At 57.0% G+C, this 26146-nt stretch overlaps 8 protein-coding genes across 8 annotated transcripts; 5 read left to right on the top strand and 3 right to left on the bottom strand.

Moving 5' to 3' along the window:
• The first annotated feature begins 38 nt into the window (after positions 1–38).
• Positions 39–3874, top strand: LY79DRAFT_401760 (Hst3 protein). Its single transcript, XM_060553032.1, has 2 exons — positions 39–559; positions 612–3874. Exons 1-2 carry the CDS (start codon positions 434–436, stop codon positions 3864–3866), a joined length of 3381 nt encoding a protein of 1126 aa, XP_060409204.1. The 5' UTR covers positions 39–433; the 3' UTR covers positions 3867–3874.
• Positions 3875–7843: 3969 nt separating this feature from the next.
• LY79DRAFT_525519 (uncharacterized protein) lies at positions 7844–9985 on the top strand (the record flags this gene model as incomplete). Its single annotated transcript, XM_060555736.1, has 1 exon — positions 7844–9985. One exon carries the CDS (start codon positions 7844–7846, stop codon positions 9983–9985), a length of 2142 nt encoding a protein of 713 aa, XP_060409203.1.
• Positions 9986–10065: 80 nt separating this feature from the next.
• Positions 10066–10943, bottom strand: LY79DRAFT_401691 (uncharacterized protein). Its single transcript, XM_060553031.1, has 2 exons — positions 10390–10943; positions 10066–10305 (listed from the first exon to the last, which is right to left on the bottom strand). Exons 1-2 carry the CDS (start codon positions 10815–10817, stop codon positions 10146–10148), a joined length of 588 nt encoding a protein of 195 aa, XP_060409202.1. The 5' UTR covers positions 10818–10943; the 3' UTR covers positions 10066–10145.
• On the top strand, positions 10934–15076 carry LY79DRAFT_673515 (ATPase; the record flags this gene model as incomplete). Its single annotated transcript, XM_060564187.1, has 3 exons — positions 10934–11290; positions 11367–14437; positions 14542–15076. The coding sequence occupies 3 exons, from the start codon at positions 10934–10936 to the stop codon at positions 15074–15076; spliced, it is 3963 nt and encodes a 1320-aa protein (XP_060409201.1).
• Positions 15077–15860: 784 nt separating this feature from the next.
• On the bottom strand, positions 15861–17326 carry LY79DRAFT_641189 (malate dehydrogenase; the record flags this gene model as incomplete). The annotated part of the gene is made up of 3 exons (XM_060562345.1): positions 17241–17326; positions 16811–16928; positions 15861–16723 (listed from the first exon to the last, which is right to left on the bottom strand). The coding sequence occupies exons 1-3, from the start codon at positions 17283–17285 to the stop codon at positions 15861–15863; spliced, it is 1026 nt and encodes a 341-aa protein (XP_060409200.1). The 5' UTR covers positions 17286–17326.
• Positions 17327–19033: 1707 nt separating this feature from the next.
• Positions 19034–20596, top strand: LY79DRAFT_525552 (putative zinc finger motif, C2HC5-type-domain-containing protein; the record flags this gene model as incomplete). The annotated part of the gene is made up of 1 exon (XM_060555744.1): positions 19034–20596. One exon carries the CDS (start codon positions 19034–19036, stop codon positions 20594–20596), a length of 1563 nt encoding a protein of 520 aa, XP_060409199.1.
• Positions 20597–22398: 1802 nt separating this feature from the next.
• LY79DRAFT_525464 (uncharacterized protein) lies at positions 22399–23927 on the top strand (the record flags this gene model as incomplete). Its single annotated transcript, XM_060555731.1, has 2 exons — positions 22399–22848; positions 22905–23927. The coding sequence occupies 2 exons, from the start codon at positions 22399–22401 to the stop codon at positions 23925–23927; spliced, it is 1473 nt and encodes a 490-aa protein (XP_060409198.1).
• A 375-nt stretch (positions 23928–24302) lies between these two features.
• On the bottom strand, positions 24303–25754 carry LY79DRAFT_401600 (uncharacterized protein). Its single transcript, XM_060553030.1, has 3 exons — positions 25569–25754; positions 25025–25366; positions 24303–24957 (listed from the first exon to the last, which is right to left on the bottom strand). The coding sequence occupies exons 1-3, from the start codon at positions 25611–25613 to the stop codon at positions 24679–24681; spliced, it is 666 nt and encodes a 221-aa protein (XP_060409197.1). The 5' UTR covers positions 25614–25754; the 3' UTR covers positions 24303–24678.
• Between the last annotated feature and the right edge of the window lie 392 nt (positions 25755–26146).

The following is a 26146-nucleotide window of genomic DNA, read 5'->3' as shown; positions in this document are numbered from 1 at the left end:
CTTCAACTACGTGTCGCAGACCGACAACCAAGATACAACACCAACCGTATGACTACCCATTTGCCAACCTCGAAAAACCCAGAAGCTGTCTGCGGCTAGCTCTCAGTGAAGCTCTGAAGGAAGTAGCTTGGCCCCGTCTCCCCGACCGTCTTCTCGATTGGGAAGCAAGGGCTGCGGTCGCAGACACCCGTCACCCTACGACCAAGGCGCTCGTGTAGAGGCGCATCGCGGCAAGAAGAGTCCCTTGAATTCTTGTCGTTGGCGAGGTCTAATCGCAGCCACTGCCCGTACGCTGATCCTCGCGTTTACAAACACGTCGGATTGCGGACCATTGCCAACACGCGCCTCGAAACGCACGGAGGGGAATCAGCGGTTGACAATCGACACTTCGCACGGAACCAGTCCAATGGGCCGAATTTAGGACGCGTCCAGAATGCCTACCACCCAGGTCACCCCCGCCGAGGATGCTCTTCTCCAAGCCATCGCCGAGTCTCTTCTCAAAGCCCGCAAGGTTGTCGTCATTACTGGCGCTGGCATCAGTACCAATTCTGGCATTCCCGTAAGCACTCGTGGTGTCGCCGCCCTTGGAACTCGTGTTAATGACGGTGCAGGACTTCCGCAGTGAAAACGGGCTCTACTCCTTGATCCAGGCTCAATTCGACGCCGCAAGCCGGGAGCATGTGTTGGAACCGAGATGCACTGCATCGCTCAATACGAACCGCGACGAGCGAGAACCACCCACAAAGCGGCGGAGGCTGTCTTTCGAGGACTCAGGTATCTGCCTTAGCGATGACTCTCAGGCTATCGAAGAACAAGACGCGTCCAGCTCCGAAGAGGCCAAGAGTCCTCGGCCGAATGCGCGAGACTCATTGATCTCCCACTCAATTGACGCCAGACCTGGCGGTCCGATCACGAGAGCGAGGTCAAGGGAATCAACGGTGGACGGCAATATCGCAAATGAGTCTAGTGTCACAAAAGATTCTGACAGCAGACGTATAGAAGTCAACACCAGGTCGACTCGGTCCACCAAGAGAGCCACGTCCCTGCCCCCTGTCAAGAGCCCCCAGAAAGGCCCATGTACAGCTTTGCATTCGAGTTTAATCGATGCGCAAAGCGGCTCATCTGAAGACGAAAGATCAGCCCGCCGGGGTCTGCGGAGGCGTGGCCATTCTGCAAGTCCGGACACTCGACCGAGAGCCAACGCTTATCAGGCGCGCTCTGCCGTGCTGCGAAAGAGGTCTTTGTTGACGTCTCCCATGGATACCGTACGGGCGGCTGAAAGCAACCATGCATCCACTTTCATACCAATCGAGCCAAGACGAACTCGTTCCAGGGCAGCGTTGCAGCCAGGAGAAATTCATCAGACGCCTGACCCATCCCCGAGGCCAATAGCACAGGCTGCAAGTCACGTCACGCCAAAGGCCACGAGGTTCCTCTTCAGTTCTTCGCCTCTATCATCACCACCTAGTATATTCCCGCAAACACCGACGCGCCGAAGAGATATCGCCTGTGTCTCACAACCAAATCTTGGGCAGCCAGGGCTGGCATTCAGCTCATCCCCGCTGTCGTCGCCTCCACCTGTCTTATTCGACCCCTTCGAGGAAGAGCCGTCGACAAGCGGACAAACCTCGAGTGTCGCGAGCAGCGCGGCGTCTTCCGAAACTGACGAAACCCCTCCATCATCTCATTTCAGCAAGTCAACATTACCCAACATCAAAGGCAGGGATTTATTCGACGCCTCGATCTGGGCCGATCCGCTGCGGACAGCAGTCTTCTACACATTTGCCACCACCCTTCGTCAAAAAGTGAAGGACGTTGCACCAACAGAATCACATCATTTCATTGGTCACCTCCGCAACCGTGGAAAATTGGTCCGCTGCTACACGCAAAACATTGACCAGATTGAAGAAAAGGTTGGCTTATCGACATCACTCCAGGAAGGCCCAGGGCACAGAGGCCGTTTTTCGCGAAAGTCTGTCGGGGCGGTGTTGGCTACGACAGCATCAGCGACCTCGACTGGCAGCGAAACTGCCTCAGCCGCACCAGAGTCGGAAGAGAAGAAAGAAGTTGACGAACCAGAGGGAGTTGGCAGTACTGAGGGGAATGAATTGGCCGACACCACCCCTTCGGTCGAGCCTCAAAGCCAACCGCGACTTGACCGAAAACCCAATGGTGTGGAGTGTGTCTTTCTGCATGGGTCTCTGGAATCTCTACGTTGCTTCCTCTGCGGAAAGATTTGCGACTGGGACGAAGATGGAAGAGCGTACGAAACCATGTCTGGCCGACAGCCCGAATGCCCATTCTGCGCCGGAGCGACCGCTGCAAGACAGGAAAGGGGCAAAAGAGCGCTGGGTGTGGGTAAATTGAGACCGGACATCGTGCTCTATGGCGAGGAACATCCCAGCGCTCACCTCATTTCTCCAATTGTCACACACGACCTGGGACTTTCGCCCGACCTTCTTCTCATCCTCGGCACCTCTCTGAGGGTTCACGGCCTCAAAGTTCTTGTTAGGGAATTCGCCAAGACCATTCACAGCAGAGGCGGTAAAGTGGTCTTTGTCAATTACACCAAGCCTCCCGAGAGTTCATGGGGAGAGATCATCGACTACTGGGTCCAGTGGGACTGCGACGCGTGGGTATCCAACTTGAGGGAAAGAATTCCTTTGCTTTGGCTGCCACCAGGCACAAAGCTGCCTAAGAAAAAGAAAGAAAGCAGCGACAAACCCAAGAAGCGGCAGGGTATCGCAGAGGAGGGGCCAAAACCGAGGTCGGAGTCATCGAAGTCGGGCGAGAACGCTCCAAAGACATCACAGCCGGAAGTGGCTATAAAGTCAGAGAAGTCTTCTGCTGTCGTAACTTCCGAGGCAGCAACACGAACTCCACTCCCCCAGGCAATGCCTGATCCAGACAAGGCAGACGAACCGGTCAAGATTGAACCCGAACACAGGCAACCCGAGAAGCAAGAAAGCGAGGCTCCCAAGGTTGCCGCACCCAAAGCGGCGCCGCGTCGACCGATGGCTGTTCGCGATGACACGACCAATGCGGCGTATGTCATGTTGAAGGTTATGGCGGAGCTCCGCCGAATTACTGGCAGTGCCTCGAGATCGCCATCTTCTCCTGTAAGCCGCAGGGTTGAAAAGTCAAAACCCAGGCGAGCCAGAAAATCTGCACCGGCTGCTCTTCCACAGCCATCTGATCCTAGCACTCCGCACGATGTCACGAATTTGAGGTTGGGGCCGAGCATGGCTCTAGTGAAACAAGAGTCTCAACAGCTACCATTCCGTGACGCGGATGGCGTTGCGAGAGACGTAACTATGTTGGGGACCGAAGAGAACTCGATCCTTGCGGCTGTCAAGCTGAATCCCCGGACCCGGAAACGGAAGACAATCGACGGTGAGGAGGTGTTTGTGCCGGGCCTGCCTCGGCCGGTTCATGCCGCCAAGGCTCTTCCCAGACCGAACCCGCAGAAGGTCAAGAAGCCTCCGATCAAGAACCGGACAGTCGTCGTCTCGCCCGTTTCACCCAAGATTCTTTCCGACATCAAGCGGGCATCAATGGACTCGCTCACGCTGGCACCTCTTAGAACGAAGGAGCAAGCTGCTGCAACGCCGGTCAAGCTGCAGCCCTTGGAGCCCGTTCATTCCCCCGCAGGCCCTCTTTCAGTCATGTCGCCCAACTCGCGGGCTCGCGCTGACCTGACGGTGACCAACCCGTTCTACCTGACAGATACCCTCTTGTATCAACTGTCACAGCCACCTGGGTGGACACAATCTCAGAACCTCAGGTTCGAGTTGCCGACCAGGAGGAATCAGACCAGAAAGGAGAGAGACGCGGCCACGGCGCTGCAGGGGCTGAAGAGGGGATAAATTGATGCACACGGCCTCAACGGCGCTGGGTATTTCTTGGATAGAGGCGGTGGAGGATAACCCGAAAGATGGAATGCAGCCCTCGGAGGCGCATTGTAGCCGCAACGAATAATGATTCCTCGCAAGACCCTGACCTGCGGTCGCATACCGTGACGCCTTGTCCTTCTGCCCCTGTGAGAACAACAGCAGAAAGCGAGACGGAAGCCCTGAATGGCTCTAGCCAGTGGGCTTCAACCCGTCCCCTACGAGAGCGCCCCCCTCTTGCTGTCCCCAAGCGCCTCCCCTTCCACTTACCTACCCACGGACCCAAGCATTCCAACCAGGTAAGCTGTGGACACCCCGGTGTCACTGTCATGGAGAGTTAACTGCCAGCATGGCAGGACCACGTAGAGGACACAGCCGGGCTGAGCGTCAGCTTCAAAACACGTCAACACAGCATGCAGCTCGGGCGTCGTTTATTCTTCCTTAACCTCCATTTATTTTGTTATTTCTCCAGCGAGAAAAGTATTGTTTGTCTTTTCAAGGCGGTCTTGCAGTCAGACTGGCCGTCGCAAGGTGTCTCGTTGCCGATGCCTCGGCACATTATGGATAGGGCGCGGGCGAGCACGCCGGGAAACAACAGTCGCTGACGAGCGCCCGGACTACAAGGACGGCCGCGTGGTTGAAAGCTTTTTTCACAAGATATACGGGCGATAGCGTCCGTGAAACCAAAGTTGCGGCGAGCGACTACCTGGGCTTTGGTCGAGGCGCGGGCTGACACATCTCAGCCTTGAGGCCGTGTCCTGTACATGCATGCAGAGCGAGTTATTTCGAAACGCAGACACTACTCAAGGCGTAGTAAGTGCGCATGGCGTTTGCTCATGACTGAAGCATACGGGCAGAGGGTACCTACCTGCCATCGTTGAATACTCTGCAGGCTTGACCAAATGGATTCCAGGCAGCATGCTGACTGTCAATGGTGCGAGTCGGTACGCCTAGTTCATGAGCGATGGCTTGTGGAGTGCAGGGGTACTTAGTAATGAGTTAGAGTAATGAGTTAGGGATTCTGTATGGTGTCGAGAGACCCCGTAGATGCGGATGCCGGCCGGTAAGCCAGGCAGTCCCCCCACGGCACGATGCTTACCTAGGTAGGTATAGTGTGTCAGAGCGTCATTGTGTACCTAAGCGGCTGTGCGACCTTCAGAGGGATCGCCTTGGATACGTACCTAGGTACCTCATGTGTTCCCGGTGCGCGCAGGCAGGCAAGGTGAGGAAGGCACGCCCCCTAACTTCACCCAGAACACCGCCATGCCGGCCATGCCGGCCATACGCACGCGAACTTCCTTCCTTCCTTACTACCTACTGGATGGTACCTAGGTACCTATTAGTGTGCCGGCTAGGTAGGGTAGGGAGGTAAGAGACGAACTACTCCGTACTTGCACTTTGTATATCTACGTTCTTTCTCTCTTCGTTCCCGCCCCCTTCTCTTCATTGAGGTCGCTGACAGAAAAGGAAACAAACACAGGGTGGTTCCATCCCAGGTTAGGCAGGGAAGGACGATCTTGATGATCCCTGCCGACGCAGGCTGCCGGGGGAGAGAATGGGGAAGGAGGGGCCAATAGGTCCAACATGTCCAAGACCACGGACCACCGGCACGCCCTGGGCATGAGCTTAACTCAATCAAACTTCCTTCATTTCCTGATTTTCACCTTGTCCATCTGTACCGGCATCGTTGCTTTGCTTGTACGGATACTCCTCAAGCCCTACCCCTTTCTGAGTCTCCGAACCGCGGCTTTGAAAAGTCCCGGTTCAACCAGACACCCCGTTGGCGGTGGCAGACAAGTATCACCTTGCGCCGCGTGGCCGCACGCCGCGACACGTCTTGGATGATGGTGTCGTTGTCCGCACTCGCTTCCGGGTCTCCTGAATTTCCACGACATGATTCGAGAAACGGCAATATGTCTCTGCCCTGGTCATGCCTGCACAGGATCCTTTGTGTTGGCTCCTGGCTAACCAGTCTTGTCGGCATCCAAGGAGCCCTCGACTCCTGGGCGGATGCTGTACTGCTAGTTCGGTACTAATCAGTTCCCACGAGCCTCGGGAAACAAAGGAACGCGCTCAACGGCCAGCTAGGTAGGTAGTCATTCTGAAGCGCCTCGCCTCGCGCAACAACCTCGCGCAACAAAGGACATAGGTAGCGTACTCCCACCACATGACAGTACTACCTACCGCTTGTTGAGCCCCGCGTTTGCTGCCCTAATAGTCAATCGGCGATCAGGGTTTCCCTTGTATGATCGGCACGCTGGCCGAACAAACTCTACGCGAATCCTGCCTCGACGCAAACCATTGCAAATTAAACTACCAGAATAATACGACGAGATCGACGGCACGGCGGTCGACCATATCCCCATGCACGGGTCTCACTGGTGTAAGCCACCGTCTGGTTCTACAAACAGCAACACCCATCTCAATTGCTGCAGTCCTCCGACGTTTCATCGGCGAGGGGTTCTGACGGGCATCTATCTCGATCCAACCCGCGCAACCTGCCATATCGCGAGAGACGTTGGTAACCTGTCCGAGCGCGAGTTCAGGACGTGGAAGGAGATGCTCAAGAGGCACCTCCGATGACGTCTCGAGCCTGTCCTCCGCAGTTCTCTAACTCACCCCACCCCTGGCAATGATTGCACCGCTGTGATACTTGCTTGCAAAGTCCGCATTAGGATTGCGACACTACTCCTAAGGACGCTAATGACCACTTTGACTTGACTCGGTGCTAGGGCCTTTAAGGCTCTCGACTGCTGCGGGCGCCGCGTGCCGCTTGGGCTCGCAGGCACTGGCGGTAGTGTCTTTGCCTGCACTAATCTCCAATTCCACCTATGCTACGGAGTCCAGCCACCCGGACGATTCGGCAGTACGTCTTACTCATCGGAGTCTTCTCCTAGTGCGCTTCAAAAGGCACGTCAAAGCTAAAGGATCACGGGGCTCATCTTCGTTACCTAGTGAGCATGCTGCTCCCTTTTAGACTGGTTTGTATTACCAGGTACCCGAAAAGTTAGTCACGACCCATCGGGGATGTGAGAGACGGTAAGCGGCTTACATGGACAAGGTGGGAGTGATGGGTGATACCTGCAAAGTACTTGTTCAAACTGAGCCTCCTGGAGTCTCTATTTCTGGATTCCCTGGCCTTCGCTTTTCGTCAAATGTCGTCTCATGTCCGCCTTCGGGACCAAGTGCATGCCCCTGGTCGGTCTCTTCCTCTCAGTCAATCCATCTTGACCTGCAGAGTTGCCTGCTTACACGCCTCTCGTCTTGCTTCTGATTCGTTGTCTCCGTACTGAGTATTCGGCCATAGCTCTATTGGCTGAGCCCTCCAAAACTGTTATTCCGGCAAGCTAGCTGGCGCATTCGGGTCAGCTGCGCAACCATCACCTCGGGAAGACCGCTCTTTTGGCCGAGCTGTCAGGGCTTGAGTGGTGCACCTCTTGACGGGATTGGACGCCTGTAAAGGGTCTGAGGGGCTGTCGGGTTTTGCAAAATCGACAAAACGAACACACCACGGCGAGAAACCAGTCGATATATATAAGATGGTTAAGTCCAATCGATGGTCATGGTCTGCGGTGACGAGCCAACAACCTCCCGTCCGCCCTCTTGACGCACTTGTCAAGGTCAACAAGCCAACCGATCAAAAGCTGCAGCCTGGTGCCTCCAGTGTCTCATCGCGCCGGTTGTCCAAGAATCGACGGAGCTGGCGGTCAGATGCAAATGTACTGATAACCCGGAAAGACCAGGAGAACGAACCAGGAGAGGTGAGAGGCCAGAGCCAGAGCCAAGCAGAGAAGGCAACAAAGGACCCGCACCGGTTGTCGAAACACGTGGAAACGGCCGAACCGCCGCCTCCTCCACCTACTACTACTATCACTACTACTACTACTACAACTACTACTTCTATTCTGCCACCTCCTGCTCTCACAGCTAGATCGAGACCGAGGCCGTCTTCAATGATAGCGGCTGCGAGCGCATCTTACGGCGCGGCGCCTTCCTATTCAACTTCCAAGAAGCAACAGGAAGACGAGGAACAGCCTTCGGCAGGGGTCAAGAACATGCTCAATCGAGTCCTCAATCGACGTCTTAGTTCATATAACATCAACAAGAAGTCCGCGCCGGTGGCTCAAGCTGAACCGACCCCGCCGCCCTCCCGTCAGCAGCAGCAACCACCCATGCAGATGCCGATGCCGATGCAACCGTCGATACGACATCGTCCACAACTCCACAATCCCCAGAACACCCTTCGCGCGACGTCAACCCCTGTCAACATTCTCCAGAACCAGGGTCACATCGACAACGGTCACGTCGTTGCACCGCTGCCAGGGTTGGACGAGAACTCGCAGCTGCAGCTGCCACCGACCACACGGCGTCCCTCGACTGCCCCGGGGGTTAAAATTGCAGCGTCGGCCAACGGCACTACGTCGTCAACCGCTGCACGGCCTGCGACAGAAGGGACAGGGCTGTTTGGCCGCTTGGTCCGACGGCGGCCGACTCCCAAGGAGAGGGATACCGAGAACCATAAGAAGCCGGGGAATTCCGCCAGCATCGGCGACAATACGAATGAACCCTCCGGAGTCGACGACCGAAATAGAAGCTCAACTGACCCGGTCCCAGTGATGAATGAGACCATGGAACATTACCAGATGCAGCCACAGTCTCTGCCGCTGAACCCGTCGTTACACAAGACACATGACGCACTAAGCAGTACTCCCAGGAGTGAGACCGTCTCGGATGCGCGAACGACGTCAAAGTCGTCTGTACCGCGATTCCTACGACAAGTGACAAAACCCCGGCAAGCATCTGAAGCCATGACCCAAACGGCCTCTCTCCAGAAGTCCAAGCCCCAGTCCCACTTGCGACCTTCCCGGCAGCCGGCGCCGTCCTCGACCACGCAAACTAAACTGCGTTCCAAACGCAGCTTTGGTAAGCGTTTCTGGTCGAGACCCGGCGCCAACGACTTTGACGAAGATGATGACCAGGTGGTCAAGACCGAGGCACCGCCAGTGCCATCAGTGCATCCAACGGTCTATGTACCAAAACACGCGGCGGCGGACTTTTCGCGCACCATCAACCCACGCCTCAACCGCCAAAGCCTCGTCGTTAGCGACAACCAGGTGAATGACCTACGCCCAACGACTGCCGATGCACGAGAGGGCGAGCCAGAGATCCAGCCGAAGCAACGGGCGCTAGCGAGTGCAACGATCGACAAGCACATGGCGAGGGACCTGTCCATGTCCAAGTATGAGGCGCCGTCTCCTATGGAACTGCACCGTCGCCTCGAAATCCTCAAAAGGAGCGAGGCTGAAGCGGTGGCTAAGACTCTCAACCCATGGCAGCATCAGCTCAATCTGTTGCAGACCAATGCAAACACTTCAGTTTCCAACACGAAGGCACCCATTCTGAAAGGCCCCTCTCGCTCAATATCTTCCCGTCGGCACAGCTTCAGCCTCATTTCCGACCCTCACGCGAGAGAACTCACACCACCTAGGTCAGCTTCGCCGGTCGAGACGGAAGCACCAATCGAACCTTCCAGCCAGATGCCGCAGCAAACGGTCTCTGCAGTACCGCCCGGTGCCACGTCCTCTCACGACCATACTAATCAAACTCGACAAGACGGCCCTGCCAAACAAGCTACCGCCAGGCAGATGACAGACTTTGAACGATTCTTGGCAGAAGCAGAAGCGGCGGAGCGCGAGCGCCAGGCCCAGATGTGGCGCAATCTTGCTCGCCGGTCCGGTCATTATGGTTATAGCGACAACCCCTGGAATCCCGCCCGTCCAGTCGACCCTTCTCTCGCAGGCCCCACTGCCGCGAATGCAGCGGCGACTTGGAACAACAAGCGGAACAGTGCGCAGTACACGGTCAACAAGCGGGCGAGTATGATGTCGGATTTCTACGGGCCGCCAACCGGCACATACGGCCCCAGTGGCGACGATGCAGATGCCACGCGAGGCCTGGGGCGTCAAGGAAGCGTCTCGAAGCGCATCTCGCACTACATCAAGCCGCCAAAGCCGTCTGCCCAGCCCACGTACGAGGACTGGCCGACTGGGCGGGCCAACCGGAGAAGCGCCATCGTGGGCGCGATCGGAGAGTAGGAAGTAGAGAGTGCATAGGTTCTGGCTCAATAGATGCCATCGTGGCCATCGTGATGGCATCTATTGGCTGACGGGCGACGATGGGTAACAAGACAAGGGCGTATTTGGAATGCGGGTTTTGGAGATATCCACAGGAAGATGACGATTACCGCCCGGACGTTCAACGAGATAAAAATTTTCTATGTATATACATCAAATATATCCAAGCTTGGCTTGGCCTGGCCTGGAACGAGAACACATTCCGTATATAAAACTTTAAGTCGCAAGATGTATTGAAAGATGTCGCTGAAAGCAAAGAACTGAAGAAAGGTATGGGAACTCTTATCGGTGAGAGGTTATCATGCCGTACGCGTTATGTAAGCATGCATGCATGCAGAAAGAGATACCGGCACGGAACAACCTACCTACTCCATTTATTAGGTGCCCAAGTCTGATTGCAGATAGTGAGAGTGCTCACTATCGCGGTAGGGCCAAGGTACTTAAGATGTAACGGACGGGAGCCCTGTGGTCCAAGTGGGAGTGGCCTGTCGCCCAATTTGCCATCGTGAGACGAAGAGAGAGAGAGAGAGAGAGAGAGAGAAGAAAAGTAAAGAAAGAAGAAAGAAAGAAGAAAAAAAAGTGAGGAGAAGAAGAAGGAAAGGATTCGGTCGGCTCTCCCCGTATTCTCCGGCAGCAACGTGAGAGGGAAAGAGAGAAGGAGGGACCCCACATCAGCAGCCCGCCCTCTCTTCCTGCCACGGGTCACTTCAACCTTGCGCGATTCTCCATCTATCTCTCTGTTTTTTATCTTTTTTGGGTTTCCCATCCGCATCGAAGAAAAAAAACACCCCATCGATGCAAAGAGGGACCTAGCCAGGTCAACGACACTCCTCCGTCTCCCTTCATCACAGCTCCGCCGCCCACAGTCGCTTGATCGGTCGGTCCCGCGCGCAACCGCGATCGCCTACCATGGCGCCCCTTGTGGATAATCCCCAGATCAAGGTCGCCGAGCTGTGGAAGCCTCTCCCAGTCTACCTCCACGCCTACGTCTGGCCCTTTGCCATTCTCTGGCCCATCTTCCTGCGCTACTATCTCACCCCCGAGCTTTATGAGAAGCACATCGCATCCGAGGAATGGACTTTTGTGTGGATCGGTTCTATCGTCACCCTCCAGTCCCTCGCCTGGTTGACCACCCACTGGAGCGTCAACCTCCAGGCCCTCTTCACTGCCACTCGCGCCAACTCAATTGAAGAGGCTGAGCTGGTCAAGGTCATCCCCGTGGCCAATGCCGGCTCTGCTGATATCTGCAAGATCGTTCGCGACAAGGTGAGTCAGCCCCACGCCGGAGCGCCAATACCACCCCTCAACTCCCTCCCGTAATCCATCCTCTAACATCGCGCAGGTCGCCGGCAAGGTCAACATCTCGTTCTATTTCCAGAAGCGACGTTTCATCTACTACCCCGAGGACAAGTGCTTCCGCACCCTCGCCTACGATATCGATGCCGAGCCGAAGCCCAAGATCGGGCGCTACCAGCAGTCCAGGGGCATCACAACTCAGGACGAGCTCAAGAGGATCGAGGAGCACTACGGCCCCAATGCCTTTGATATTCCCGTCCCAACCTTCACCGAGCTTTTCAAGGAGCACGCCGTCGCGCCCTTCTTTGTCTTCCAGATCTTCTGTGTCGGTCTCTGGATGCTGGACGAATACTGGTACTACTCGCTCTTCACCCTCTTCATGCTGGTCGCCTTCGAGAGCACCGTCGTCTGGCAGCGCCAGCGCACCCTCATGGAGTTCCGCGGAATGAGCATCAAGCCGTACGAAGTCTACGTATACCGCCTGGGCAAGTGGACCGAGATCATGAGCGATCAGCTCCTGCCCGGTGACCTTGTCTCTGTTGGACGCACCAAGGAAGACAGCGGCGTCGCCTGCGATATGTTGCTCGTCGAGGGAACTGCCATCGTGAACGAGGCCATGCTCTCTGGCGAGAGCACCCCTCTTCTGAAGGATTCCATCCAACTCCGGCCCGCCGACGCTGCGCTCGAGCCCGAGGGTCTCGACAAGAACGCCTTCCTCTGGGGTGGCACCAAGGTCCTGCAGATTACTCACGGCAACCCTGACGAGGAAAAGCCCAAGCTGGCCTCCGGTGTCCCACCCCCTCCCGACAACGGCGCCATGGCCATCGTCCAGAAGACCGGCTTCGAGACGTCTCAGGGCAGCTTGGTCCGCACCATGATCTACTCTACCGAGCGTGTATCCGCCAACAACGTCGAGGCCCTGCTCTTCATTCTGTTCCTCTTGATTTTCGCCATCGCTGCCTCATGGTACGTCTGGGACGAGGGTGTCAAGAAGGACCGCAAGCGCTCCAAGCTCCTGCTTGACTGCGTCTTGATCGTCACCAGTGTTGTTCCCCCCGAGCTGCCCATGGAACTTAGTCTTGCGGTCAACACTAGCTTGGCTGCCCTGGCCAAGTACGCCATCTTTTGCACCGAGCCATTCCGCATTCCCTTCGCTGGTCGCGTTGATGTCGCCTGCTTCGACAAGACCGGCACCCTGACCGGCGAGGACTTGGTTGTCGAGGGCATTGCCGGTTTGGGACTAGGCCAAGCCGCCGGTACAGACACTCCCCGTGAAACGGATGGTGCCCACTCGCAGATGACGCCGGTCAACGAGATCCGTCTGGACACAACTTTGGTTCTTGCCACTGCTCATGCTCTTGTCAAGCTTGACGAGGGCGAGGTTGTTGGTGACCCCATGGAGAAGGCTACTCTGACATCTCTTGGCTGGACTCTTGGAAGAAATGACACCCTCACCAGCAAGCCTACCACGGCTGCTACTACTGGTATTAGCGGAACCGTTCAGATCAAGCGCCGCTTCCAGTTCTCCTCCGCCCTCAAGAGGCAGAGTGCCGTCGCGACTGTCAACGGTGCAGACAAGCAGGGCAACAGGATTCGCGGTACTTTTGTCGGTGTCAAGGGCGCTCCGGAAACCATCATGAAGAGGCTGTCTTCTATCCCGACAGACTACGAAGAGACGTACAAGTACTTCACCCGCCGTGGCTCTCGCGTTCTTGCTCTCGCTTATAAGCAGCTTACTGTTGACAATGAGCTTGGGGGCAGCAAGATCAACGAGCTGAAGCGTGAGAATGTCGAGTCTGGACTCACCTTTGCTGGATTCCTCGTCCTGTCCTGCCCCCTGAAGGAAGATGCCAAGCAGGCTGTCCAGATGCTCAACGAGAGCAGCCACCGCGTTGTCATGATTACCGGAGACAACCCTCTCACCGCCGTGTACGTCGCCAGAGATGTCGAGATCGTAGACCGTGACGTCTTGATCCTGGACGCCCCTGAAGACAATGAGGGTGGTGACAAGCTCGTCTGGCGCAGCGTCGACGAGAAGACAGTCATCCCGGTTGATGCCACCAAGCCTCTGGACGCCAAGATCATTGAGAACAACGACCTCTGTGTTACCGGCTACGCCCTTGCCAAGTTCAAGGACCAGGTTGGCTGGAAACAGATTCTCCGTCACACCTGGGTCTACGCGCGTGTCTCGCCCAAGCAAAAGGAGGATATTCTTGTTGGTCTCCGAGACATGGGTTACTACACTCTGATGGCTGGTGATGGAACCAACGACGTCGGCGCTCTCAAACAAGCTCACATTGGCATAGCCCTTCTCAACGGCACTCAGGAGGATCTCACTCGCATTGCTGAGCACTCTCGCAACACCAAAATGAAGGAGATCTACCAGAAGCAGGTCGACCTGATGAAGCGATTCAACCAGCCAGCACCCCCCGTCCCCGTCATGATTGCCCACCTGTACCCTCCTGGTCCCAGCAACCCCAACTTCAACAAGGCTGTTGAGCGGGAGGCGCAGAAGAAGAACGTTGCCCCTGAGGAATGGCTCAAAGCCAATGGCATCAGCGCCATCGAGACCGTCACCTCCCCCGGTGCCCAGCAGCTTCTCAACAATGACCCGAAGGCTGCTCGTCAGGCCAAGGCTGCTGCAAACGCGGCTAGCTTCGCCGACAAAATGACTTCGAGCATGATGGAGAACGAGATGGGCGATGATGAGCCCCCCACCCTAAAGCTTGGTGATGCCTCCGTTGCCGCCCCCTTCACAAGCAAGCTGCGCAACGTCATTGCTGTCCCAAACATCATCCGCCAGGGCCGTTGCACGCTTGTTGCGACCATTCAGACCTATAAGATCCTCGCACTCAACTGTCTCATCAGCGCCTACAGCCTGAGTGTCCTGTACCTCGAGGGTATCAAGTTCGGTGACGGCCAGTACACAATCAGCGGTATCCTGATGAGTGTCTGCTTCCTATCCATCTCACGCGCTCGGGTCGTTGAGGGTCTGTCCAAGGAGCGTCCTCAGCCCAACATCTTCAACTTCTACATCATCGGTTCGATTCTGGGACAGTTTGCCGTCCACGTTGTTACTCTGATTTACATTGCCCGCTTCTGCGACAGACTTGAGCCGTAAGTTCTACTCCGCCTTTTTTTTTTTTTTTTTCAAACAAAGAAAAGGAAAAAAGAAAAAGAAAAAGAGAATCCCACCTACAGATATGCTGACAAACACGTAGCCGCTCTGGCGACGTTGACCTCGACGCCGAGTTCGCCCCCAGTCTGCTCAACAGCGCTGTTTACCTGCTCCAGCTTATCCAGCAGATCAGCACGTTTGCCATCAACTACCAGGGACGCCCGTTCCGTGAAGGTCTCCGTGAGAACAAGGGTATGTTCTACGGCATTGTCGGTGTCTCTGCCCTGGCCTTTTCCTGCTCGATGGAGTTCATCCCCGAGATCAACGAGCAGATGAAGCTGGTCCCCTTCACCGATGAGTTCAAGACGACGATGACGGGCATCATGGTCATCGACTATGCCGCCTGCTGGGTGATCGAGGTCGTCCTCAAGCACCTCTTCTCCGACTACCGCCCGCGCGACATCGCCGCCCGCAGACCCGAGCAGCTGGAGCGCGAGCGGATCCGCAAGGAGGCGGAGCAAAAGAAGAAGGATGAGGAGGAGGAGCAAAAGCGCCTGGAAAAGGTGGCCGAGTTCGAGCGCAAGGTGGAGGAGCGCCGTCAGCAGCTCGAGGCGTGGAGACAGGGCCGGAGGCAGTAATTGTCGGGCGATAGACCAATCGTGTTGTTTCCAACGGAAGAAACTGCATGTTAGACGATGTAAGGATACGATCGATGTATGATAGCAGTTGAACAGTTGAAAACCTGCACATACAAACCAGTGGATTACTGAGATTGCACCTGCTCAAAGGGAAATGTTTCCGTTCTTTTTTTTTTTTTTTCTTTTCTATTTTTTGGAATTGGATGCGGGTATAGGGAATGTGACATCTACCAGCAGTTGTGCTCTGCGATCGGCTTGCTTGAACGTGTTGGCCATGGATGCATGTTAAGTAAGATTGGGTGATGTTTCAAATTTGACGTATGCTTCAGTTCAGGAATGTCGAGGCAGGCCACTTCCTTTTTTTTCTTTCCCCTTTTCTTTTTTAACTCCCCTTTGACTCGTCATGAACATCAATCAAAACAAAACCAAAAAAAACCTATCCTCGCGTTCCATGCTTCAGATAGTCCAGCATTAAACATCACATAAATAGTGCAAAACGGCTCGCAGGGGTGCGTCAAAGATTGAAGTCAAGAGTGTTTGAAATTTATGGTACAGAGGCAGACCTAAAGTCGATGCCGCGAGTAGGAAAGCACGACTTTTTGCGCCTCTGCGTCTACCCGTCGTTTCCCCTTCCGGCCGTACACCCGAAACGTGATTGGCGTCGAGATTGAGCCGGGAGGGATTTGCGTTTCGGTTTTGTTGTTGTTTTCAACCATACTCAACCATGTCCATCTACTACAACAGATGGCCGGCCCCCAGATTGATGGGGGGGGGGGGGGCCTGCTCAAGGGAGAACAGTGACGATGCGCTTATTTGGGGGGTTCTGGGCGACGAAAGCAACGCCCTTGGCGATGTTCTTCTTAAGGTCGGCGACGCAGGCCTCGAGGAGCTTCTCCTCGACGGCGTCGACCTTGCCGATGGGCAGGATCTTCTCGACACCGTTGGGGCCGAGCTCGACCTTGGAGGAGAAGAAGTCGATGCCCTGGTCCTTGTAGAGGGGAGAGTCAACAAAGGTGGGCTCGACAATGCCCTTCTCGCCCTGGGAGGCGCGGAGGAGGGACTCGGCCATGCGGGCGCCGGCGAAGGCCATGGAGAGGGTGGCGGAGCCGGCGCCGTCCTTGGCCTTGACGACCTCGTCACCGCCGAACTGGACGCGGTTGACGAGGTCGGCGTTGGAGCTCAGCTCGGGGTGGTTGCTCTGGGAGAAGAGGGGGACGATGGTGACGCCCGAGTGGCCGCCGACGACGGTGATGTTCTCGTCCTTGGGGTCGGTGCCCTTGATCTCGGAGACGAAGCGGGAGGCGCGGACGACGTCGAGGGTGGTGACGCCGAAGAGGCGCTTGGGGTTGTAGACGCCGCGGGCCTTGAAGACCTCGGAAACGATGGGGACGGTGGAGTTGACGGGGTTGGAGATGACGAGGATGTTGGCGTCGGGGCACGACTCGGCGCAGGCCTTGGCGAGGTCGCGGACGATGGAGGCGTTTGTGTTGAAGAGGTCGTCGCGGGTCATGCCGGGCTTGCGGGGGACGCCGGCGGGGATGAGGACGACCTCGGCGCCCTTGAGGGCGCTGGCGAGGCCGGTGGCAGTGGGGTCGTAGCCCTTGACGGAGGACTTGGTGTTGACGTGGGAGATGTCGGCGGCGACGCCTGGAGCAGAGTCAGTTTTTTTTTTCCCTTGTTTTTTCTTCTCTGCCAAACGGATGGGTCAAAGATGGGATGGATTTGCGGACGCACCAGGGCCTCCGCGGATATCGTAGAGGGCGAGCTCAGTGACTCTGGGGCTGAGCTTCATGAGCAGGGAGAGGGGCTGGCCAATGCCACCGGCGGCACCGAGGACGGTGACCTTGGAGAGCTATAGGATGCATCGTGTCAGCTGTGATTTGTGTTTCTTTTCCGTGTAGTGTTGATGTTGTCTTTTGTTGACGTTGCATCATGGAGCTTGAGCTCTTGTTCTCTTTTTTTTTTTTTTCTTTTCTTTTTTCCCTCACTTTCCCTCTGGCTCTCCTCCACCCCCATATTCGCCGAGGTCGGCTTATTCGGATGTACCGAGAGGGGGTTGGGGATTGGTTGCAGTAGAGAAGTCCAAAGAAATATTGGCACCGGAGCTTGTTGCGCGCGCCAACTAGAGCGTTAAGGGAAGGGGGAGGAAGGCATAGAGACGTACGCTTCTCGCCGAGGCGGAGAACATGCGGCGCTGGACGAAAGACATGTTTGCGACGGAGGGTATGTGTGGTAGATGGAACACAATTGGGTGGGTTGGAAGGTTGGTGGGTTGGTGGAAAGAAGGGAAGGGAAGGAGGATGGATGGAGGTTAAGAATTTTAGAGGCGCGCGAAATAAGTTGGCAGCGGAAGGGCGGACGGGGGGGGCGGACAAGCTGGAGCCGGGAATGGAAGATGCGCGCAGCCATGTTGGTCTGTGGACACTTGCGGCAGCGCAGCAATGGCTTGGTGAGCGAGTGAGCAGCACCGAGAGCGAGAGGGAGAAAAAAAAAAAAAGATGGGACGGGTTTGCTGTGGAGCGCTGGAACCTCGCTGGCCCGACGCTCTCACTTCCGTTGGGGACACGACACCCCATCAGAGTGGAATCTTAAGGCTGATCCTAAGGCTGCACTCGTTCTCATGTCCTTTGAACAGGCATTCATTCATCGAGTGATCACGATGGTAGCCGAGATGCCTGCAAGTACGCACCAGGACATAAGAGTCTAGCGCCGCTCGGTACCGGGATACCACGGGGAAACACCGGAGACAGTACGTACCGCAAACGGTCTGTTCGCTCTTTTGCATTTTTTTTTTTTTTCCTCGTGATTGTCCGTTGCCCGACTTGGTCTTCCGACCTTGGGTAGAGGAAGTCGACGCGAACCCGGATGGAGGGATGGCGGCACGTGCTTGCTGCGGCAATGTAGCAACACCATTGGCTTCGTTGAGTGTGTATCCTTCCCTCGACCCGAGACCATGTGCATCAACACATCCTCTTGCGTGACGACGTATGCTACTCCCGGGGTCTCCTTAGGCGGGCTGGCTTCGACCATGGGCCATCGTGCCCCTCCCGGGGTCTCCCAGCATCCGTCGGAGAACATGCTACATTGTCGTTGAGCACCGAGGCCACTTTATGCGATGGCCTCCTACTCGAGACGGGCGCAATCCACAGCGAGGCATGGCGAATGCTAGCCCCGGCTGCTCCAGTCACTGGTTCGACACGCTGAAGAAGCCAAGCTAAGCCGTCTGTCTGTCTGTCTCACCCAACGATGCATGGCGGCGCCCATCGGCAACTTCTCGAGGGTCCATCTGGGTCTTCCGCTGCCGGCCCCGACTCATGGCCTCATGGCCCGTCTGCTCGGCCCGCTCCTGTTAGCCGACCTCCATCCGCCTCCGACTGGCACCTCCCGGTTCGCCAAGCAAGACGGAGATCCACGAGTCGTACACGAAGCTACCCCACCAAGTTCCGTCCTAGTGCGAATCGCGAGATGCGTGCGTTTGCGGTGAATATCTAGGATGAATGAAGTAGATAGTCAAACTACCTACCACCGCTAGCATTTCTGTGGTAGCGCACATTTAACCGTTGGCTCAATAATGAGTAAAAACATCAAAGTCTTGAATATTCTGAAATTGCACTGTCCGCATCTGCGAAACGATGCCGTGGCTTGCCCGTCTAGGTGCGATATGGTCAACAGCATCTGGCAACGCACGCCGAGTGACTCTTCCGGCGATGGCGGGGCTTGACGCAGATACCTAGCCACAGCGGTGACAGCGGTGACCCCACTAGAAGTCCCGCCATCGCGGGGGGAGCTGTGGCGCTAGCTCAGGGAACGTCAGCTCGAAAAAGATGCGAGCCACTTTCCTCTTCCATTTCATCATCATTCCGCCGCCGCCGCCGCCAACTACCTACGTTTTCCTCCTCGTCACCCCTAACTGACTGCCGCCACGAAACTCCACGAAGCGACGGCAGAGCACAAGATATGTCTTTGGCGCAATTATCCCGACTGCTCCCTCTTCCGGAGGAAGAGCTGAAGCAGATGCTCGACTACGCGACCACTCTCTCCAAGACGGAAGCTGCAGAGCATTTCAATGACCTGCTAGGTGACTCGCCTCAAGCCGTCGAATTCATTTCCTCCTTCAATTCGCGAAGACAAGACACAAAACCCACAGCACCGACACCAACACCTACGTCGAGCAGCACCGGCGCCCCGGCACCGGCTCCCAAGACATCGCGCGGCCGGAATAAGAAGAAGCAATCCAACCTACACACCCCGGCTCCAAGACAGATCGACGCCGCACCTCCCCCGGGGGCGAGCTACAGCAAGAAGGACCAGCAGGAGGAATATTATGGCGGAAAGAAGCCGAGTCAGCCTGCGGAAAGCAGCGGAGGCGCATCCTCTAACTTCAAACAGTCGTTGAAGAGCGCAACGCCTCCTCCCCCTCCGCAGCAGCAGCAGCAGCAGCAGAGAACGGCCGCGGGCTATCTGATATCCGACAAGGTCAAACCCAAATCGAACCCCGTTTCGCGATCGTCGACGCCGAAGCCAACGGCCAAACCCACAAAGGTCTCCATCGCCGGGGGCACCCCCATGGCAGGCGCATCGACGGCCCTGAACGATCTGGACGCGGCGATTCGGTCTTTGGAGCTTACGACAAACCCCACCATGGGCGAAGATCCCAAGGCGAGGAGATGCAACTGCGTGGCCACGCGGCACCCGCTCCAGACGGCGGCGCCGAACTGCCAGTCTTGCGGCAAGGTCATCTGCGTCAAGGAGGGTCTCGGGCCATGCACCTTCTGCGGCGCACCTCTCCTGTCCTCGGACGATGTGCAGGGCATGATCAGGGAGCTCAAGCTCGAGAGGGGACGCGAGCGCATGGCCGCTGACCGGGAGGCTCACAAGCGCGCCGAGGTCAGCAAGAAGCCGGCACCGTTCAGCCAGAACAAGATGTCCGAGGCCGAAGCCAGGGCACGGGAGCACCGCGACAAGCTGTTGAACTTCCAGGCTCAGAACGCGAAACGGACGACGGTGCGGGACGAGGCGGCCGATTTCGACGTCAGTGGAGCCATGGCCGGCAGCGGGGGCAACATGTGGTCGACGCCCGAGGACAGAGCCAGGGAGCTCAAACGGCAGCAAAAGATTCTTCGCGAGATGGAATGGAACGCGCGACCAGAGTATGAGAAGCGACGGCAGGTGGTCAGCATCGATGTCGTGGGCGGCAAGGTGGTCAGGAAGATGGCAGCTGTAGAGCGGCCCACGACGCCGGAGGAAGAAGATATCGTGGTTCACGAGGACTCCAAAGAGAACGACTACGTCAGCGGTCGGCAGCAGGGCGGCGGCGCGTTCAGTCACAACCCGTTACTGGGAGGGTTGATCAAGCCGGTGTGGGATACCAAGGGGAAGGGAGCGCAACTCGAGGGCCGCAAGGACAGGAAGGCGCAGTGGAGAAGAGTGCAGGACGACTTGGAGGACAACGAGGCGGTAATCCTAGACGGCGGGGCGCGCGGGCACTCGACGACGGCGGACGAGCCAGAGTGCGGTTGAGCCTATAGGATACCCAGAGAGCAAGGCATTGTGAGACGGGGGATGCATTCTAGAGGCGCATACGGTCGACTACATGGACGACGTGGCCGGGGACATGACGACGATGAGGGCGGGATTCAGAGGGTACGCGACGACTTCAATGAGACACGGACTCCCAATGGCGGGGCGCATGAGGCTTCAGATACGTAGGACGGAGAAGGGCAGGCTGGCTCTCTGGCATCCTGTGCTCGGTTCACGGGTTGACTTGGGCAGCAACGTGATCCCCCGACGATGCAGGGCACTCGGATCGTACCAGGGGTCAGAAGCGGGCGACCCAATCACGAGTCAAGACCCGACCCGGAAGAGCAGTTCAAGCAACGACAATAGATTAAAAAAAGCAAATATGAAGGCCCCGTTGCATTGTGACCTTGAGCGACGTTGAGGGACGGGACCATGATGCGAGAGCGGCTGCGTGGCCCCTTTTGGTGTAAAAAGGGGTGGGGAGGAGACCAAGAAAACGGGGGTACGTAGACGTAAGGTAGGTAGGTGATTAGGTACTTGGGTACATGGGTACATGGATACATGGATACATATCATGTGACTTCGTGTCTTTGACTTGCTGAGTCAGATCAAGCGGAAGGCCGGGGGGCGTGTCGAGCGCTGTCATTTTTTTAGGTATTTTCTTGGGTATGCAGGACGCTATAGAGCAAGGGCCACATTGCGAGGCTTTAGGGGTCGTGGGCGACTCGCAAGGGGGCAGTGGAGAAGCCGCTGCGAGACAGGCCAGCCGAGACATCAGCGCATCGCATCAGGGAAGTGGAATGTGTACCTAGCGAACGACGGGCAGAAACAAAATAAAAGATAAAACCCCCAACCGGGAAAAAGAAAAAAAAGAGAGAAAGGAAGAAAGGAAGGGAAGAGACGCGACTCAAACCGCGTAAAACGCCCCTGCTGCGCCCGAGAGCAGACAATACATATTCCTCCGTACACGGATGGGACGGTGCTTTAGGCACTCACTGCTGACACAGGCAACTAACTAACTGACTGACTGACTCCGCGACCAGGCTCTTAGGTCGGCAGCTGGACACTCCAGCGGCCAGTGCCTGTGCTGTGCAACCATAACCCATAACCGCGCTGCTGGGCTCTTTCTCGTCACTGACACCACCGCTACCACCACATCGCACGCCCGACCGACTCCATCTTGTCTGCGTCGCTCGACATTACACTCACCTCGGTCACGCCTCCACCCTCGACGACCGAACCGTCCCCTCCCCCCTCTCTCTCTGTCTCTCTCTCTCCCTCTCTCTCTCATATACTCCCTCACTCACTCATACACATACACACACACGCACGCACGCACACAATCTCCTTGGCTGCCCATCATTCTTATCCGTGTCCGCCAGAGACACGACCCTTCGCCAACACTCGTACACGTCCCTCGGCTAGACCCGCCCATTCGCCTAACGCCTCGTGTTTATTGCGCAGCACACGGCCAAATCCGCCGCATGTCCTATTCTGTCCGCCATGGACTCTGCCTCGATCCCACCTCGGCAGGGCTACATGCGCGACCCCGACCACCAACGCTTCAAAATGCACTCGCCTGCGAGCTTGCATGATGCGACACTGCTGTCCGATAAGCCCGCGAGCCATGTCTTGCAGAACACCATTTCCACCGACGCGCTTCCCACCGCCCACGCCGTACCCGCCTTGACCGACGCGACTCCGAATCACCACCACCACCACCACCACCACCACCCCCCCATATCCACGACCAAAACCATCATCACGCCCACAACATTTACCGACAACCCTCCCAGCCCGTCATGCAGCAGCAGCAGCAGCAACAACATCAACAGCAAAGTAATTCCTCCCGTACAATAGATGCCCGACCGACGACAAATACACCAATTGCGCCGACCCTATCGTCCCAGGATCGCTCCTCCGCTGTCCAGAGACCCATCCCGTCCATTCCTTCGCAGGATTCAAGTCTGTCTACCGAGTCTGTCAGCGTCTTCACGCCGCCTGCCAGCCAAGGCGACATGCCGGGAGGAAACGCCAACGGCCACACCTCCAGCCAAGAGTCGCAATTACTCCAGCTGTCGCACATCGCAGCCGCCCAGGACAAGTTGGCCGAGGATAATGTCATGGCGACGGCGCGCAAGCGTATGGCCGACGGCGCCCTCAAGGAGGACACCTCCCCCGTCCGTATCGGCCACTCCAGGAACACGAGTACTGTGAGCATGGCCTCCACAACAGCCAGCAGTGTTGGCGATGTAAGTCACCATTTCCGCCCTAACCCGTCGTCCTTCACAGCCGCTGACGACCACAGTGGTCGACTGACCTCAAGACGCGTCTGTCGTATGCAATGCTCAAGGTGAACCACGGCTGGCAGTCCCATTCAATAGACGAGGTCGAGTCCATGGCCTCCCAAGCCGCCTCTCCCACATCGAGCCATTCCACCTTGCACGGCCGCCACGAGCCTTCGGCCAGCCCGCGCGCCAACATGGCTCGCTATGCTCCCACCAGCGCTGCCACCACGGCAAGCTCCAACCCAAGTCCCGCAACCTACGAGTCCTTCTGGAAAGAGGGACAAAGATCTGCCTACAGCTCAACCTCTCCACCCGCCCCCTCTCAGAACGCTCCCGCCCTCGCACCGCCGGCTCCCATCCAGCCCTCGAAGCCCATGCACAACCCTCGCCGCAATTCAAATCCCCGATATACACCGACCCTCCTCTCCCACTCCCACAGCGCGTCGCCACATACGCCCAGCCAGCAGAACCACGGCGCAACGCCAAATCAGAGGTTAGGCCGGACTCCGCTCCTCGACCCCGTCCTCTTCTCACCTCACCAAAACGTTAGGGAGCAGGACGCCATCGAATCTCTCCTCTTCATGAGCAGCCCCGGAAACTCGGCCAACATGAAGAACACGTACTCGTCGTCCATGGCAACATCCAACATGCCGGGCCGCCACGCCTTGCCGGGATCCCAACCCCGAAAAAGCCTGCCGTCGCAGCGGCCCATGCCGCAGAAACGCGTCGGTTTCGAGAAGAGTCCCGGGGCCATGACGGCGGTGAGCGACATGGACATTGACTCGCCTCAGTCGCGCGGCCCGACAAGGAGGCGTATCAACGGCAGCGCCAGCTTCTCGGCCGGCTCCGGCCCCAGTAGCCTCCGTCCGCAACTCTCTCTGCCGGCGGCCCTCGGCAGCACCTCGCGGCCGCGGCCACGCTTGGCAGATGCCGACATTGAGCGGATGATTGATCAGGCTGCTCAAGCCGGAGACAGCTCAGACGACGACGAAGAAATTCAGATTCCGCCGAGGAACCGGCCAGAAGGTGCTGTTGGCGTCTAATGGCTGGGCGGGGCGGGACGATGACCCCGGGGTGGTGGGGGGCTTTCGCAGCCTGTCTATTCGAATTGCGTGGAGCCGCGTCCTGTCTTACGAGGCCCCGTTGGGCCATCAGACGAACGCAATGATGATGACGACTTTTTCTCTTTTTGTTTTTCCTCCTCTGGGACGCGTATATAGCCGCACACTTGGCGAAGTTCATCCAAAGGGGAGGGGTTACTAATCTTACAAAGGCATCTTTTTTTATATTTTTACTTTAACCCGTCCTCCCACGAGGGGCGGGTTTGTTCAGGAGCATTGGGGGCAAGGGCCACGAGCCTCGACCGGTGTCGAATATTGAGGTTTTCATCAGGGGATTCAATTGCATTGCATTGCATGGCCGAGGCTACAGTAGTAGCATCATATATCAAAATATTGCATGGCACATCGCAGCCGCTTCGGTTTGAGTATTGGGATTTTAAAATAAAAGGTGTGATTCACACGCGTCTTGCGACGCTGTTACAATTTAATGAGCTGTGGTAACAAAGCTACCTGTGTCTGTCCCAAGCAAGTCAACCTAGCTCGCGAAACCTATGATCGCACGGGCTCGAGCGAAAGCCGAGGCAGGTATATATATATGTATTGATAGAGTGAAACAGCAAATTCATTACCACTACAACCGCGGATACCGTCCGTCCGTCCCATAACGCCAGTTATTAACCACAGAATTAAGAAAAAAAAATAAGATAGAAGACATGCTGAAGAAAAAATTGATTCATTTCCCTTCCCCGCCCAGGAAAGGGCTTACCAGCCGTGGTGGCCATGATGGCCGTGGTGGCCGTGGTGGCCGTGGTGACTGCCGCCGAAATGGCCCCCGAAGTGGCCGCCGCCGTGCTTGCCACCGCCCATCAACGAGCCGACCAGGCCGCCGAAGCCGCCGGAGGAATGGTGACTGCCGCCGCCGCCGCCGAGGTGCGGGGGCCCAAAGTGCGGCGCGGGCGGGCGGGGAGGGCCGTAGTGGTGGTGTCCGTGGTGGTGGCCGTGGTGGTGAGGCGGCGGGGGCGGGGGCGGGGCATGGTGGGCGTGGTGTCCGTGGGCGTGGTGGCCGTGGTGGCCGTGGCTCTCGCTGAGCCTGTGCTCGAGCTTGTTGGCGACGACGGCGCCTGCGACGGCGCCCGCGACGGCGCCGAGCTTTCCGCCGAGGAACTTCTTACCGGCGTAGCCTCCGGCAGCGCCGCCGCCGATTGTGGAGACGAGGCCCCGCTCGCCGTCCTCGCCGAACTGGGCGTCGGCGCCGGCGGGCGGCGGTGGGCCGCTGGAGTGGGAGCGGTGGTGGGGGGAGTGTGAGTGGGAATGGTGGGCGGTGCGGGGCCGTTCGGAGCTGGCGGAGCGGGAGCCTCCTGGGGTGTGCGTGTTTGGGCGGGAGCCGCCGTAGTAGTCTTGTGCTGACATTTGGAGGTTGGCTGTGTGTGTGTTTTAGTGTGTGTGTGTATGCTTTGTCTCCTCTCTCTTTATTTCTCTCTGGCGGTCTGGTCTGGGTTGCTTGGTCCCGTTTATGGATGTGTTGTGTCCGTGCCTGTGTATCAAGATTTGTTTCGTTCCTTGCGTATATGTGGTGATGGTTTTTTAAGATGAAGAAAAGGGGAAATGGAAAGGAATTCTCACCAAGGGCGAACGGGGCACAGGACCTCTTAAGTAAAAAATCCACATCGTCCCAGGATGTCTGCGGACAGTCCTAGCTGAAGCAGCCAAAGCAGGCACATACGCAAGTCAAGGCATGACTGAACCGGGAAGAACCTAAAAGCTTCTCCTCGGGGGGCATAATGGGATCCCGGCGCCAGCACGCTGGGTGCGGGGCGAAGTCATTGGTGGGTGTGGATGGGGGGAGGCTTATTGCGTAAGATGGCCTATGGACACGTACCCCCCCCATCCTCGCCGTCCCGCGTCCATCCTTTCACGGTCATCCTCCACATTCCCGCCTCATGAGCATACCTAGGTACTTACCAGCAGAACGAAACCAACCCCGATCTTCTGGACGGCGGGATGGGTTGAAACCCGAGCAGCCGTATTCTGGTCACCAAGGGGGCCCCCATCCCCTCGGCTTACTGGGGTAGAATGCATCATTCTTTGAATATTATTATTATTAACCACCTGGTGTGGGGGAAAAGAGTTCATGCCTACACGTATGCCGAACACCATGGCGACATTACAAACGCACATGCTGAGGTGTCTTTGTCTGGGCA

Source organism: Colletotrichum navitas (genome assembly GCF_030913465.1).
Source record: "Colletotrichum navitas strain CBS 125086 chromosome Unknown LY79scaffold_89, whole genome shotgun sequence".
Taxonomy (NCBI): Eukaryota; Fungi; Ascomycota; class Sordariomycetes; order Glomerellales; family Glomerellaceae; genus Colletotrichum; species Colletotrichum navitas.
This window is presented reverse-complemented; position numbering and strand designations above follow the sequence as displayed.

Bases quoted from the DNA above. Each gene is read 5' to 3' on its own strand.
- LY79DRAFT_401691 (XM_060553031.1), bottom strand. From the start codon at position 10,817: ATGGGGTGTTTTTTTTCTTCGATGCGGATGGGAAACCCAAAAAAGATA. The intron at 10,306-10,389 runs GTAGGTTGTTCC...CTCACCGATAAG, and splicing joins GCACCTAATAAATGGAGTAG to AGTTCCCATACCTTTCTTCA.
- LY79DRAFT_401600 (XM_060553030.1), bottom strand. From the start codon at position 25,613: ATGTGGATTTTTTACTTAAGAGGTCCTGTGCCCCGTTCGCCCTTG. The intron at 25,367-25,568 runs GTGAGAATTCCT...ACACACACACAG, and splicing joins CTGTGCCCCGTTCGCCCTTG to CCAACCTCCAAATGTCAGCA. The intron at 24,958-25,024 runs GCCACGGCCACC...CCCGCCCCCGCC, and splicing joins CGAGCACAGGCTCAGCGAGA to GCCTCACCACCACGGCCACC.
- LY79DRAFT_401760 (XM_060553032.1), top strand. From the start codon at position 434: ATGCCTACCACCCAGGTCACCCCCGCCGAGGATGCTCTTCTCCAAGCC. The intron at 560-611 runs GTAAGCACTCGT...ATGACGGTGCAG, and splicing joins GTACCAATTCTGGCATTCCC to GACTTCCGCAGTGAAAACGG.